The sequence below is a fragment of the Protopterus annectens genome, chromosome 2.part1, assembly GCF_019279795.1.
Source record: "Protopterus annectens isolate FY-2018-M chromosome 2.part1, PAN1.0, whole genome shotgun sequence".
NCBI classification, from domain to species: domain Eukaryota; kingdom Metazoa; phylum Chordata; order Ceratodontiformes; family Protopteridae; genus Protopterus; species Protopterus annectens.
In genome coordinates this window covers 1,251,703,312-1,251,720,365 of record NC_056729.1, presented here as the reverse complement: position 1 = coordinate 1,251,720,365, position 17,054 = coordinate 1,251,703,312, and the positions used below count along the sequence as shown (strand labels likewise).

The window sequence follows — 17,054 nt, the reverse complement described above, 5'->3', positions numbered from 1 at the left end:
TGGCATCTACTGCTACACCTTTTCCCCAAAATTGCTCATCTTCCCGGGCACTTTCCATGCCAGCTGAACAATCAACTGGATAAGTTCATCAGCGGGTGGAGTCACCCAAGAGGTAGACGGGGGAGTGTGAAAAGCCTGCAGGTATACTGATACTTCAGGAATAGGGTTTTGGGACTTCAAATCACCTCTCTGTTTCAAAATTTCCAGGATGTCTCCAAAGGAGATATCATGGGGACCCTTCCTCTTCATCAAAATCAGTATCGTTGGTGAAGGATTTCTGTGGGGAATCTAAGTGCTTCCTCTTGCACTTTTTCTTCAGAGGGACCTCTTCAGGGGGATGGTCTGGAGAGGTATCTGAAAAAGACAGAATCTGAATCTGAGTCTTCTGAGGTTTTGGCACTCGCTGTCCCAGTGCAGGAGCTGGCTGGATAACTAGACTAGAGGAAGGAATATGCTTTGAGGAAGAAGTCATCAACTGAGTGGCTGAGACAGCCAAGGCCCTCTCCATAGCCTCAAAGGCTGATCCTGCTAAAGAGGAAAGGGAGACCGGAACAGAGACAGACTGCCTCAGAACCATGGTCACTCCCTGCTCCGATAAGACAGCCCCCGAGACAGAAGTCGGTGCCGAACTAACCCTAGCCGAAGCCCCAAGGCGCAGGGTCGGCTACAAAAAAAGAGGAATCAACTCCTGCCCCTCAGGGCTGACATGGTAGCTACAGCCCCGGGAGGTCTCCAGATACGACAGAGCCAAAGAACTCAGAGCTTGAATTGGTGCCAAAGTAACAATTACTGTTGGAACCGATGCAGCTGACACTGGACAACTCAAAGCTGAAATCTCCAAGACCACAGAGGAGGACAGAGGAGGAGTAGTCAACAGGGTGAAAGAATGTTCAGCACCTGAAGGGGTCAGAGCCAAGGGATCACCTGAAATTCCTCTCACCCATAAAGTTTTCTCCACCAGTCTCTCCATATCAGACTTTTGGTGGAACGGGCAGAAGACACACAAGGAGGCTTGGGTCTATGTAAAAGACCTCTGTTAATTCCCCAGCAAAGGGATTGATAGATGGGGAACATTGACATCTAGATGATTGTCAATTAGAAATACTCTGCGCCAAATCAGTCTGCACTGAAACAGTGCTCAGAGTTTAGATATGTGCAAGTGAGCCTTCAGTTGAATCTGCGCAGAAACCCTCGGTGTTGAAGGTTTAGATGCAATAGAAGGTGCTGGTGCAGACACCGCAGTATCAATATTCATCACAGCCGAAGAACATTTTGGTACAATTTCACTTAACAGTCACCACTGGAGAAGATGGCATATACATGCTTCTTTTCTTGGCCTTCTCAGAGGCAGGAGAAGAGGAGGAAAGCAATGAAATATCAGTCTTACTTTTTTCAGCAGATATGGCCTTATTAAAGACAGTATAGGTTCATAGGTTCATATATTAGTACTAAGCTAACTGCCCTTGCGAGCCATTTTAAGCCTAGCCAATTATCCCTTGTGAGACTCCAACCTTGCACCTTGTGTTTGTAAGGCAAACACCTTAACCATTAGGCCAACCTTTTAATATCCGCTTATTTTTTCTCTCTACTAAAGCTCGGTGACTAAAGCCATGACAAATACTGCAATCTTCCTGCAACTGGTGTGGTCCCAAACAGTTGACACACAAAGCATGTGTGTCTGAAGAAGAAATTTTATGGCTACACTGTTGACATTTCTTAAAGCCAGAGAGGCCCTTTGGTTAGTCAGCCATGCTAATAAGAAAAACACTCTCACAACACACACGCACGACAAAAGGTTGGAGCAACTACAGCAAGCAATTCACTCGCAAAGATTCAAAGGCGAAATAAAACAAGATAATTTTTTTTGAAAGGCTATAAAGTGGGGGAGAGTACATCAAAGTGTACGGAAAGGGGAAAAATCTACCAACAATGGTAGAAAAGAAATATACAAAATGTACAGAAAAGGGAAAGAAAATGCCAACAATGGTAATTACAAACTACACAAGTAAAATGGTAGGGGAAAAAAAGAACAACAATAGACTAAACTTAGTGTTAAGAATAAGTAATAACAGTAACAATTTGACTTGGGTCTAGAGCAAAGGCAAACGTGTCTGTCCAGGAAAGAGACAAACGAGATCTGTGGTAACTAGGAGAGATGCATTATGAGTAGGGTTGAAGTTTGAAAGTTTTTGGCATGTGTGAGCTATGGAAATGGCTGAGACGGTTGCAATGTTCGGAACCAAACCCATTGGTCAAAGATAAAATTAAGATTGGTTGCAATAATACATGATCTGAAGTTGTCAAAGTGCAAGAGTTTCATTTTACTAGCATTAAACTTCCATATACTTGCTCAGCGTCCAAGTATACAGGGTGTCCAAATATCACTGTAGTGTTGCTTGGTCTTTTACCAAACTGATGATCGACCCTCTTTTGGTGTCATCAGCAAACTTACTAAGTAGTATTATATTATGAGTTGAAAGGTCAGACGAACATACAGAATAGCACTAATCTACCTACCTAACCAACCGATACCCAATTTAAATAAAATTTATACAACTTCTCCATGTGGCACAGAATTAAATGCCTTGGATAAATCCTAATATATTAAATTAACTTATAAGCCTGGATCCACTGACTCCCATATATTTTGGCAGGAACCTGATAAGTTGATCAGACATGATCTACCTTGACAGAAACCATGCAGAAAAATATCTAAGGCAGTACAAAACTTCTCTGTTACAATGAACAAATCACTCAAAACATTTGCCTACAACACATGCAAGACTAATGGGCCAGTAACTATCCAGTGTGTAATTATTTCCACCTTTAAACAAGGGAATGACAACAGCTATTTTCCATGCACGGGAACAAATCCTCCCAGTAATCTATGCCGAAATAATCAATCAATGCAATTCAGTATTAATACACATTTCTGACATGCCATCAGGGTCAAGAAGCAAAATGTGGCTTGATAGTGCCTAATGATTTATCAAATGCACCCAGTAATAAATTAGGACACATCATCATCCACACTACATACAGACAAGCTAGAGCAATTAATTGGTAAAGCTGAAAACCTATCAGTGAACAATTCAACTAATGCAGCCTGATAATTAACCAGCTCTAAGCTTAATTACACTACCGTTCAAGTTGGAATCCTTCCTGTAGCTCCTTAAATGGTTATACAGGACTTTTCTTTTATCAGCAGTAAAGTTTGCTGACTTAAGCTCCCAGTTTCTTTTAGTGGATCTCAACTGTTTCAAAATGTACATTTATTTACTGATACTTATCTAATTAGCAATATTATGTATCCTTTTACACCTCTGCCAACTAGCCTTTTTTCTGAGCCTAACAGGCTTTCAAGACCACTGCTCTACATATTTCTTAATACACTTATCACTACTACACATTGGAACAAGTCACATAAGATATTAAATAAATTTCATTACAATGATGGGTTTGGGGTGGGGTGGAGATTGAAAAAGAAGTTCCATTCTTACCATAACATTCCATCTGTGTTGTCAATTTAATTCTTCCTCAAACTGTGGGTCTCGGATCCAACTCAGCAGTCTTCCAAGCTGGAGATTCGAACTTCGAGCTCCTCCCACCCTACCCATAATGCCTCACTCCCCCAGCGTACCTCAGATCGAGTTTGCACACAAAACATATATATATTTCAAATGTTACTATAAATATATGTGCACCAAAGGGAAAGTGTAGAGATCAGGAGCTCAAACAGAAACTGTGGTTCCTATAAATATATCCCACAGGTCTCTCATAGTCATGGACAGGGGGAAGGAGAGTGGGAAGGATGAGGAAGAAGGAAACTAACAACACAGATAGAACATTATGGTAAGAACATAACTTCTTAATCTGATGTTTTCATTTTCATTCGTTCCTCAACCTGTGGGACAGAGTCTACAACAACCTAGGGTGGCCCCTCATGGAAAGACATTACAGAGCAGTGCAGAGCCAAAGACAATTCTATTCCTGGAGATAATGTCCAACTTATAATGTTTAATGAAGGTATGGGAATTTGACCAAGTAGCGGCTGCACAAATGTCATCAATAGACTCTCGACCAAAAGGCCTGAGAAGTTGCCATGGACCTCATAGAATGAGCCTTGATTTGGCCTGGTAAAGGCCTGTTTTTGGAAGAGTAGACAAAAGAAATGCAATCTTTCAACCATTTAGCTAGAGTAGTCTTGGTAACAGCTCGCCCCTTCCTTACATTTGAAAAAGATTCAAACAGCTGTTCTGATTTTCTGCAAGATTTTGTTCTGTCCAGGTAAAACTGTAGTCGTCTATGAACATCCGGAAGGTGGAGTGCACACTCTCCTTTGTTTTGAAAGTTGGGAAAGAAAACTGGAAGGTTAATAGATTGATATTATGCTCTGTAGCCACTTATTCTCTGTAGCCACTTTCGGCAAAAAGGATGGGTTGGTATGCAGAGTTACTCCATCTTTTGAAAGATTAGTTAAGGAGGTTTAGAAGAAAGGACATGCAGCTCTGAAACCCTTCTTGCTGAGGTGATAGCCACCAGAAAGTTTTCCATGATAGAAATTTCAAGTCTAGCTTAGCTACAGGTTCAAAAGAAGGAAGGACTAGAGCTTGTAAGATCATGGTCAAATCCCAAGAGGGAGTCAAATCATTAATTGGGGGTGGGGTGTGAAGTAAAAAGGTACCTCTCAGGAATGTTTTACAAAGTTTAGATGAAGCCTGGAATGATGAATTTTCCCCAGTATGAAAATTAGAAATAGTTGCTAGCTGGACTTTTATGGTAGAATAGCTGGCTCAATTACAGAAAACGGAAGCCAAGAAATGCAAAACCTTTGAAATGGGAGTAGTAATGGGATCTATTTGTTCCTGTTGGGCCCATAAGGAAAACCATTTGCTCTTGCAGTGTTTCCTGATAAAAGCTTTGTGAGCGGAAATCAAAATTTTCCAGACTGGGGATGAAAGCCTGGAATGTCTTGCCATCATCGGGATTGGAGAAACTATGCGGTTAATTTCAGTCTTTGGAGGTCTGGGTGAGTGTGCTCTGAGGGGTGAGACAGCAGATCTGGAACCAGTTCCAGTCTCAACAGCAAGCAAATTAGATGAGAGCAAAGAAAGGTGACCTAGACTTGACAAGGCCGAAGAGGGCAATATGGAAGTTACCAACATCAGACATTTACAAGATCATCTGAAATGTCTCTCTCCCCATAATTTTTTTTTGGCAAAATGTCATCAGTTGTAGAAAGAAATTTACACAAATGGGGAAAGGTATGTGTCCAACTACTCTCTCTTTAAACACAAGCACACCCTTGCTAAGGTTCTTTGCTAGGATACTATACTTCTCTTAGACCACTCCAGGATTTCATAAATATTTCCTGGCTGAAATAACTGATTTGGTGGCTGAATAGAAACCTCTCTGACTTATATCCATAACTTATTCCCTAAAGCCAAAGGCACAAAATGCTTGCCAGACAATATAGGAACAAGAGATCATTTCTGATGTCACTGAAAAAAAATGTGCTGGTGTTCCTCTTGCCTCTCAGCATACCACACTTCCAACATAAGTAGTATTGATGCTTGTCAACAGCTTATTATCACTGCAGCTTATTATCACTGCATAACAGGCTGGAAGAAGTTGGATTCTCCTCACTCCAGAGACTGGCAACTCGTTGTTAGGTATTATCTCAAGAAAATTACAATGCAATCCAAGGGGAGAGGGCATGCTGTCCACAGTTGCATGACTATGTCTGAAACAAGGCTCAGACAAAGAAAAATGTGACAACTTCACCTAATCAGGTCATGAGTCAGTATGTACAAAATTTATAGACATATGCTATATTATTTTGTTTTTTTTCTGGCTATCCTACACATGGTCAACAAGTAAATGGTTGACCATTTACTCAGAGACAGACTGACTTGCAAGATATGTTTTCTCAATTTTAGTTTCTATTGAATCAAGTTAACTACATGACTGCAGTTCATGTGGCTAGTATTTTCAACATTGCAGGGCATTTCTCTTTTCCCTGCAGTTAAGTGACACAAAATTAGTTTAATGAAATAGGTGGGGTGTGGGGATTAAAATCGCTCACCAAAGAAGTGCAGGGGTGGCTTCCCACTGGAAAGACTAGATATCAGATGTGCTTTTCTCACCTGGTCAAACAAGTTTTTTTTTTTTTCAATTTTTTTAATAAAATTTGTATCTGATGGCTTTTGAACTAACTTTCCACAGTGGATCCTTATTTTCCTATAATGAACAAAAGGATGACTTAATTTTATAAGACTCTTGCCTGACTGTGACTAGTTTTCCATCCTTGTCTTTTGTTATCCTCTCACTTGATACCTCCCCAATCTTGTGTTTGTTACAAATTAAAAATAAAATGAGTTCAAAGCTTCTACCAGGTTGTCCTGCAGCACCAGCTGTTTTATATACCCTCTCAATAAAAATACATCTTCCAGTCAAATAGTAGCCCTTAAAAAAGACTAAGGGTCATGTGCCCTCACTTTTCAGGCAATCCATCCAATCTTGTGTTTCTTCATCTGATTCCATCTTCCATAGTATTACAGTCTCCAAAATTTCTACCTTAAATTTTGTATTAGCAAGTTATTGCCGAACCCTCTGCAACTCACTTGGGAGCTTAGCAATACGGTCTGAGCATACAGTCAGTTTCTCTTCAGACTCCCCTGTCTTCTACAAGTAGTAGTCCCATATATGTAGGTAACACAAGGTTAACTTTCACCAGGAAAACATAGATGAGTTAGTCATGGTTTTCCTCAGGATCAGCTTCATTCTTTTGGCTCAGCTGTCTAATCATCATCTTACAAGCTCTTTGAAAGTGAGCTTGTAACTGCCTGAGATAACATTCAGAAGCCACTCGTCTGAAGTAATGAGGGACTAGTTTTCTTTGAACAGGGATAGCCTTCCTCCTAGTCTTCCCCGCGTCTTTTCTGGAGAGAGTGGGGCAGTGGGTAGGGAAAAGGAAGAGTCATTGCTGCTCTCTGCCAGAATCCCATTGCCTAGAACTCCCCTGCCTGGGGGGGGGGGGTCCGGAGGACCACTGCCCTGGTCCTTTATGACTGATGCTGCCTTTGAGGTCTTTTCCTCTGGCTGCTTTTTGATTGCAAGGGAAAGGACCAGTGTTTAATGGGAAAATTCCTACTAAACCTAGAAGGCTGAACTTGGAGGAAGTCCTTGACAGTTTGCATAGATTTTGCTTTATCTTCAATCTTTTTTAGCACAGCCTCAGCCTTTGTACCAAAGAGGAAGTCCTTATCCAGGGGTGCAACTAGAAGTTTGGATTTGAAATAGTCTGCAGTCTGGCAAGGTCTGTTCCCTAAGTCAAGCATGCCTTCTAATGACAGAGCCACATACAGCAGTTCAGCTAGAGGCCTCCATAGCATCACAGCAACAGTGTACAGAGTTGTCTAGCCACCTGGGAGCTGGAATGGCAAAGGTCCAACAACTCCTTGAACATGTTCTTGTCCTTCAGAAAGGATATATTTTGCTTCATTTTATCTGAAATATTTTGATGGCATTTTATCATATAAAACTGGCAGTTAAGGGCCCTCATGGCTAGGGTAGTAGAAGTGTAGATTATTTTTTTACCAAACCTATCAAGGGCCCTGCTTTTTCGTCAGTAGGTAAAGGGTTCTTTGAAGAGCTTGCTCTTGCTCCCTTGGGACCTGGAGTGACAACCTTATGGTCAGCAGAGTGGTTTCTGAAGAGGTACAGTTAACCGGCACCTGTGGGGATTGGTAGATGCCAGATAAGTGAAGTTTCTGATTGCTTGAGAGTTACAAATCTCTGCTTTACGATTTCTGACTGGCTTGGACAATGAGCCAATCAAAAATTGAAAAACGTAGCCACTTCTGTTTAATGTAGAACAGCAGGCAGCTCCACATGAAAGACCTTTTTTTTGGGGGGGGGGGGGTCTTCATTTACAGTGCCTGGATTTTGCTGGTTGCTTGGGAGTGCCAGTTGTTTGATTTCCAGTTAAAAGACAGTCTACTGTATTTATGTGAGTCCAGCACCCTGTAAAACCTGTCTGGTTTTCATGGTCCTGGAGGTAGAGAATATAGATTCAGAGAAGAGTCCATAAATACATCCTCTACCACCTCCAATACAGGAAGAACAGACAAAGGTTTGTGTTCCGAGAGGTCAAGGAACTCCCTAATCCTGTTTTTAGACAGTGGGCATTCCTGTGCCTCCCACTGGAAATATTTCCTCATGGTATAGAGTGTTTCTCCAAAAGTGATGACTTCAGGAGGTGAAGCTGAAGGCAGATTCTGCTCAGAATTTGAATCTTCAAAAGAAGTAAGAAAGGGTTCCTCCTCAAAGACAGACTCCTCCTGGTCAGAATCATCATCTGAATCAGAGAAAACTTCAGGGGTGGGATCCTTCTTCCTTTTCCCTGGGGAAGACTCCAAGGGGATTGCCTAGCTATGACTAAGGAGATAAGGTCCTCAGCTAACCTAACCAGGTCTTGCTGATAACCAACCTGCTAAGTGGAAGCCGGTAGGCTTAAGCATAGGACCTGAGGTAGAACCCTTCTTAGATGTAGCTTTGGGTCTAGGTACATCTGCAATCTTGACACCAGTCTCTTTGCAAGGCAGAACCAATGCAAGCTGATGCCTTGAAGGAACATCGCCAATACGCGATCGCTTACTGGAAGCAGAAATCTGCTGACCGACTCCAGACCCAACCGACGAACTGAAAGCCAAGAAGTTGAGGGGCCAGACAGCATGCCGGACTCTGTAAGGATCTTGAAAGAGGTCTGCGCCACCACCTCAGTTGCAATACGGAGCTGTGCAAGCCCCTCGCCATCCTCAATGATAAAGAGCCTCGGGGGACTGGCAGAAGGTGAATGGTTGTTATCTTCGGCCCTAAGCTTGGGTCTTTTCTCATTGTACTTCTTACACTTATGAAACTCAACCTTAGGATGACCGGTGGATGCCATCGAATGATGCAAAGAAGATAGCAGACTAAGATACCTAGCTAAAATTTCAGCCACATGCCTGACAGTCCTAGAATTGAAATGGGCAGAAAAACAGTAACTAGGGATGTTGTGATCCAGGTCTAGACAGGTGACGCACAAGTCTCAGTGTGGGATTTGCTTACCACAGTGGAGACAATTGTTAACCTTATCTGACAGGAGTTAAGGCAAGAAAAAGAGTTCCCTAATGGGGTACCTAGCTTTAGAAGACTTCTCTCTGGTGAAAAATGACCGATGCACTGAAACACTGCTTCAGGTTCTGAAGGCAAGAAAAGACTGATGTCATGGTGTTGGCTTGCGCCCTTTACAACCAAAAGTACTGATGTCAGGTTAGGGCATCCATCAGCCTTAGGAGGAGAGAGATTTTTACTCTGGTAGTCAGGCTGGCCAAGGGCTTCCACAGCAGGAAATCCCACAAGTCAGGACTGCAACAGTGAAACACGAAGAACATCTTGTATGTTTCAGCACAGAATGTTTTTCCAAGAATGTGACCACTGCCCTAAATTAATTTTTTTCATGCAGCTCAAGATGGCCAAAGCAACACACAAAATACAAATATGATGGAATCGTACATAACCTCAAGAGATCCAAGGGCAAATGAAGCTGAAATGACTTTTGCCCCCAAATGACTATATGGTTGAAGTTACTGTCCATTTAAATGGGTGTTTACTAAAAACTAGCCAAAATCCTGAGTCTGTGAAGTTGGCTTCCCTAATGTTATATTATGTTGTTATGATATGTTATGTTATTTTACATGTTATACGTTATGTTGTATTAGGTAAGTACTAGGCTAACTACCCTTGTGAGCCATTTTAAGCCTAGCCAACTTACCTTCCCTGAGAATCAAACCCTGTATCTTGTGTCTGTGAAGGAAACATATTGACCATTATACCATCATACATACCATAATGTCTGACAAGTAAGCAGTTAGTAAGACACACCAGTACTACCTGACTGCAACCTCTCTCCTGAGCCATCAAGTATCATTGCAACAACCAGCACAGTAACCATTACATCTGAAAATTAAATATATAAGCATAAAACATTTGCTTCAAAACTGGACTAACACATGATCAAAGTATGTAAAAAAAACTACCTCATCTTTCTACTTCACCACACGAACTTTTGTAACTTAGGTCAGATTTTGGATTTGGTGTAGAAATTATCAGTACAATGACAATTACAGGATCCCTAATAATTCTCTGGACAGCTTTCAGAAAATGATGAGACAAAGACAGCTGCAGAAAGCAAGGATTTTTTCTAAATTAGTTTTTGCTTACCTTTGCACCGTCTACGAAGTGCAAAATTTCAGTTCGACTGGAGGGATTTAAGTATCCTGGAACTGAGGTCAGCTGCCCTAAATACTGAAAACAAAAAGCATGAAACTAGTTGCAGACCTTCCAGTGAACTGTTTTCTCTCAAAAAAGGAAATATCACATACCAAATATAACCAAGGATTTTCTGATGCATTTTGACCACTTGTTAATTTTAAATAAATGAAGCTGAAATAACTTTTCTCCACAAATGACTACACGGCCATCTGAAAAAGTAAGAACAGTAAGGCTCCTAAACTTCATCATCTCCTGATCACCAGTAGAGTTAAAGACTCTCTCCTTGGGCCACTCCTTTCTGGCATCTTCCTCTCATACATAAAACATGAATAGTGTCTGTCATATGAAATACATAGATGACTGCAAACTTAGAAAAACTGACACACCCAAGTGACATATGTCCCTTCAAACAGCACTTAATATTACATACAAATGGAACAACAGAAATAATCTTATCTTCAATATCAAAAAATACAGCATTATGGCATTTGGCAACCGACTCCCCCACCAGCTTTATATACTAAATGTTGACAAAAATAGTAAATGGCCTTCTAGACAAGTGTTTTGTTTAATACCCATACAGCTACTATCATCCAAAAGGCGTCTGGAACTGCCCACTCAATCTTCTGTGGTCTTGTGTGCCAGTCAGAGAGGGAAGAGGGTAACTGTCTAGCCTGTACACAGCTTTTATCAGACCAATAAGAGAATAATGCACCATGTTTTGCAAACTACTCACCCACTATCTGGTACTCAACTCACTATATAGAACAAAATGACAGCAACTCCTATCTTTTCAACATTTCACTGCCTTTTTAAAGAAGACCTCTACTTGGTGTACCCAGCATTAAGGGACCCTTTAGTGTTTGAGATGCTTTGCCTGGACTACAATCCAGTGACCAGAACACAAGAGGACATTCAGCTCAACAAAAATAAACATCAATTATGCTACAAAATCAGAGTCTGCAAAGTCAACTCCAGTGAAAGAGTCCACCCAAAGTATAAACCACTAATGGCCAGAATCACTTGAAAGCAATGGTCACGGCAGGCACTAAAGGTCAACAGAGAATAGGATGAAGACTTGGAAGTTGCTTGAAGATAAAGCACAACAGTTCAAGAAAATACTCGGGGCATCTAGCACATCAGAAAGAGGACAAACTAGATGGCGTCAAAGAAGAATGGCAGTTTCTCAAAACATCATTTGGAGAACTAGAGAACACATATGTGGCCAAGCCTGGTATGGAAATCAGGTGCATAAGGAAAGCTGGTGGTGGAATGCAGACGTCCAGTCAGCTATCAAAGAAAGTAGTAGTGCAGGAAAATGAAGCGGATATAAACGATGGACCAGGGTAAGAAGAAATACTGGTTGTCTAACAACAAGGCTATAAGACAACAGTTGCAATAGCAAAGAACAAGGCATTAGAGGCGTTCTACCAGAAGGCACAACAACTCTAACAGGTTGCAAGTAAATACAGAAAGTTAAGAAGACAGTTGTCAGGCATTATTCATATGGGATGCCAGCAACAACCCACTCACTAGTCCACAGGACATGTACAACAGATAGAAGTAGTATTTCCAGCTACTTCTGAATGAAGAAAATCCCACAGAAATCGTATTTCCCCATACACAGCTTACAATGAAAGAAAAGTCCACCCTAGAAGATGTAAGAACAGCAATAAAAACATAAAGTCATGGAAAGTAGCAGGTTCAGATGAGGTCACGGAAAATATAATCAAGATGTTCAGTGAGTTAGGGGAGAAAGGGTCCCTAAGGATACTCGCAGCAGTATTGAGAGAGAAGGTGTATCCCAAATAACTACAGGATAAGCATTCTAGTGTCAGTGTATAAAAACAAAGGGGCAGTCACAATTCTGGGCAGTATAGTGCGATCAAAATCCTGTCACCCTGAATGAAAGTACTGAAGAATGAGATTGTTTCGAATTAGCAAAGGAAAAGAAAGTAAGAGGAGAGATGAGCAGTTTGCACTCCAATCAGCATGTAGCAGAACCAACCTGATGCCTGCAGTCAGACAGACAAAGAGAAGAGAAAAAGCTACAGATACGGAAAGAGTTCAACTGGGCATTCTTAGACTTGGAGGTAGGATACAACAAGATCCCAAGAGAGTTGATTTAGGCAGTGCTGCTATGGTTCGAAGTCCTGGAAATATTGGTAGAATTAGTACAGGCTAAAAATAAGAACCCAACTACATAAATATGATCAGTGCTTGGACTCACACAGGGGTTCCAAGTGGGAGTGGGTGTGCAGCAGGGTTCAGCTCTGAACCCAATATTGTTTACAGTGGTGATGGACTATATTAGCAAGCAGGTCAGAGGGGACAAATCAACAAAGCTGCTGTATGCAACCCATGTGGCATTACAAGCAGACTGTGAAAAGGAACTTCAGCAAATGATAGGGGAATTGAATGCAACACTGAAGACACATGGAATGAAGTAGAGTACAAACAAGACAGTTGTCATGGCAGCAACTTTGGGAATTAGAAAAAGTTGAAAACTGAGACAGAAGGAAAACAGTGGAAAAGGTTACCAGCTTCAAGTATCTGGGAGGAGTGGATGAGAAGAAGGGAAGCCTTTATGAGGAGGTCAAATCTAGAATCAAAGAGGCTATGGACAAATGGCGCAGGGTACCATGTGCAGTGTGCGAAAGATGAATGCAAAGAAGCCAAAAAGTAAGGAGTACAAAACAAGAGTGTGACGAGTGCTACTGTACGGTATAGAAACCTGGGCAGTGGAGGCGCAGCAGGTGAAAAAGCTAGAGTTGATGGAGAGAAGTGTCTTGAGATGAGTAGTAGGACTGCACACTGAGTGGTATGACTGTATACTATGGGACAGATGAAGAAATTATATCAGTGCAGAAGCTTAACTTAGTTCCAACTGCAATGAAGGTCAAAGACAACAGATTATTATGGTTTGGGCACATGGGCAGGAAAGATGATTTTTATGTATTTATTTATTTTATTTTTATTTTATTTTACATTTGTTGACCGGGCTAGTCTAACTGGATATATGTCCATTTTCAGTAGAGGCTGGGGGAGAAAAGCTCCAAAGACATCTTTCAAAAGTATAAGTACAAACAATACACAAACATCAGGTATTATAATAATAAAAAATAGCAATTATCATAGTAAAAAAAAGTCATTGACAATGGAACAGTGCAGTAAAAGCCTGGAGGATTTTAAAAGGATGTACACTGAAGTTAAGAGTTAAAAAAATAGTATGAGTAGAGTGTATGGAGACATAGTACAGGTTAGGTCAGAAATAGAGAAAAAGAAGTTGTATGTGTAGTGATGATACAATGGATTTACTTAACAAAATGTATGTAAAGAGGATATAAATAATGTAGAAAAAGGTAGATAAGAAAAGTATAGTCAGATGGAAGATGTAACACAGGATAGTAAGGACTAGATAGGTAAGTTGAGTTTGCAGAGGTATAGGACTAGTCAGGTTTGGCACAGGGGCATAGCCAGTATGATTTGAGGTAGAGTTTAGTCTGTTTTTAAAGAGAGATAAAGAGGTAAATGAGGTTAGGTCATTAGGGAGAAGATTCCAGGATTTGCCAACAGTATTAGAGAAGAGAGAATCCCCAGCCCTGTTATGAGGTTTAGAGGTGTATACAAGAAGTTTGTGTGATGAGTGTAAGGACTTCAGATTTTTATAGGGGGTAATGAGGTTTGTTAAACTTGGAGTGCTGGAAGGTTTATAGAGAATGTTGTGGGCAATGGTTAGTTGTTGAAATTTAATCAGGTGTAGAAGTCCTAACCATCCTATCTGGTTTAAGTTTATACAATGGTGGGTTCAAAATGGATTGCCTGTAGCAAATCTAGCAATGTTATTACAGGACATTTCTAATTTACTGAGATTATTCTTGGAGAGATTAGTAAAGATGGGTGAGGCATAAAGGAGAGTAGAAATCAAGTGAGTGTGGGCAATAGTAGTTTTAGCAGTAGGAGAAAGGAAGCGTTTAATCCTATAGAGAGTTCCAATTTTTTTGTGACAGTCTTTATAGTATTGTTGATGTGGATGTCAAAGTTAAGGTTATTATCGATGGTGACCCCTACTAGTTTAGTGGTGAAGTCTGGAGATATTATTGTGCCATTGCTAAATGCCACAGAGAAATGTAGAGGAGAGGACTTTTGAGTTGGAGTGAAGAGGAGGAGTTTGGTTTTCTTTGGGTTCAAAAGAAGGCAATGCTGAGTGAATCATTGTTCAACTATGTTGAATATTTTTTGGGTGAGAGTGTGAAGGTCATGGGAGGATGTAGCTGAGCATAATAATGTGGAGTCATCAGCATATTGTATACAAGTGGCTTGTGGGATAGCTAGATGAAGGTCGTTAATAAATATAGAGAAAAGAAGAGGTCCTAGTATGGACCCCTGAGCGACACCTAAGGAAACAGGTAGTTGGGTGGATAAGGAGTTATGCCAAAGTACTGCTTGCTGTCATTTGTCAAGGTAGGATTGGAACCATTTTATGGAAAGTGGGTCTAATAACAGAGGTTTAAGTATGTTAATGAGAATCTGGTGGTTTACCATGTCAAATGCTTTAGACAGGTTGATAAACAGAGCAGAAGAAAGATTACTCAGGTTTCGGTTCCTGTTAATGTAGTCAGAAAAGGAAAGGAGGGCAGTGGTAGTACTGTGTGAAGGTCTGAAACCATGTTGACAGTTAGAAAGTAGATTGTTTTCTATTAAGTGGTGGAGTAGTTGTTTATGGATACATTTTTCCATACTTTTAGCTAAAGGCGAAAGTAGGGCAATGGGGCGATAGTTTGATAGCTCAGTGGAATGTCCACCTTTATCTAGGGGGATAATATGGGAGACTTTCCATAAGGTGGGGATGAAACCTTCAGTAATTGTTCTGCTGATCAGTATGGAAATAGGATAGGCAACAGCCTTGGATGATAGCTGTAGATATTCAGAAGGCAGCAGGTCTGCAGAAGGGGAGCATGGTTTCAGTTTATTCAGTAGGGTTTGGATAAATGTTGTTGGTACAGGTTTGAAACGAAAAGTGAGAGGTGGGGTAGAGGAGTATGAAGGTAATGTGAAGGTATTATGTGATAGTTGACTAGCTAGTGTTTGGATAGCATCTGTAAAGAAGGTATTGAAGGTATTAGCTGTATTGATGGGATTTTTCCTATCTGTATTTTGAGGGTTAGTTTAGTGGCTTGACCTGGGTGGAGTAACTGCTTAATGCTAGCCCAGAATTTCTGTGGGTTGTTGTGGTTAGGTTGTTGATATTGTAAGTAGTAGTTTTGTTTATCAGAGAGTATGGCCTTCTTTGTGTCATTTCTTAGCAGTCTAAAGGTTTGTTGGTCAGCAGGGTTTTTAGTCTTTCTCCATTTGGCCCAATGTTTATTTCCGAGATGAATTTTGTGTTTGTGATGATTTGATGAACAAGATTTGGAAGAAACAGGAAGAAGACAAGATAAAACAAGGATGCCCAGCAAAAATATGCAACAGTCAGATACAAATGTCAAAGAAAGTAGGAGTGTGGCAATTAGCAGACAGGGATGTCAGCAGTTGACACAAGGCCTCGACCCCTTGTAGAAAATGGGGAAAAGGAGATTGATGCTGCTGAAAATGATAAACAATGAAACATAACTTCACATCTGAAAGACTCTCAACATCTATGAAATAAACTCTTCTTCATTGCAAAGTGCAAACTCCTCTTCAGAAAAATTCAGTGCTCTTCACCCCATTACAATGCCAAAAAATTCACCTCTACTTTTAACCTCTCCCTCACTTCAGAGATAGTAACATCCTTTAAGCACTATCACCATTCCCCTGCGAGTGCCATCTCATCTCCAATGTCTGCCAAATTACAAAAAAATTAACAGCTACAGCCTCATATCAGGTCACCAACATGGATGTTGTAATGCCTTCAGCACCACAACTGCATTAATGTACGCAGCCAACAACATTATTGTAACACAAAAGATAGACTTATTACAACAGGGCTAATTGTTGACATGTATTTGAGACTGTCAAACAAATTACTATTGCATACATTTAAAAGGAGTCACTTTGGAGACAATACTATCACTTGGTTTAACAATTCTCAGAAATAGGTCATTTCACGTCAACTCCAGCAATCACTACTCAGAAAATGGTGAAATCAACACTGAAGTTTTCTAAGATTCTGAGTTAGGCCGCCTTCTCTCTCTCCCTTTATTAACAATTTAACTAAAGACCTGCCCAACACTTACTCTCACATTACGCACAGATGATATCTTACTCCTTGAAACTAATAAACAGCACAAATTTGCAAGCACAACTGCAAATCAATCCTAGAAAAAATGTGTATGATGCTATTTACTTCTACCCAAAAAGTATCAAGCTTTAATATCTTACTTAAGGACCTTTAGGGCAATATTATACCAAATATGCATGCGTGGGTAAATGGGCGTGCCTTCGTTGAAGGTTGGGCGTCGAGCTGGCACCTCGGCATTTCGTAAAAATCTACTGCCAATCATTAGCGGACCGGAGTTCCGCTGTGGCGACCCCTTACTGGGAAAAAGCCGAAAGACAAACAACAACATTATCCCAAATATGTCTAAATACAAACAATTAGGCACTGTACTTCATTCATCACTTTCTTTCACATCTCATACTAATAACATTACTACCAAGGTGCTGTCTCAACTGGAGCCGACTCCAGAAGCAAAGTCTGCTATAGCCAAAACCATCTTCCTACCTAAACTTTAATACTGCTTACCTTTATTGAC

At 40.7% G+C, this 17,054-nt stretch overlaps 1 protein-coding gene across 3 annotated transcripts in view; it reads right to left on the bottom strand.

Moving 5' to 3' along the window:
- Positions 1-17,054, bottom strand: part of CCM2 (CCM2 scaffold protein) — a 984,305-nt gene that overhangs the window by 573,127 nt on the left and 394,124 nt on the right. For 2 of the 3 annotated variants that reach the window (XM_044062782.1, XM_044062784.1), the window contains exon 5: positions 10,267-10,350. The exons of the other annotated variant lie outside the window; for it this stretch is intronic. In XM_044062782.1, the coding sequence (XP_043918717.1) occupies positions 10,267-10,350 (84 nt within the window). The remainder of the gene's footprint in view (positions 1-10,266; positions 10,351-17,054) is intronic. 3 annotated transcript variants of the gene reach the window in all.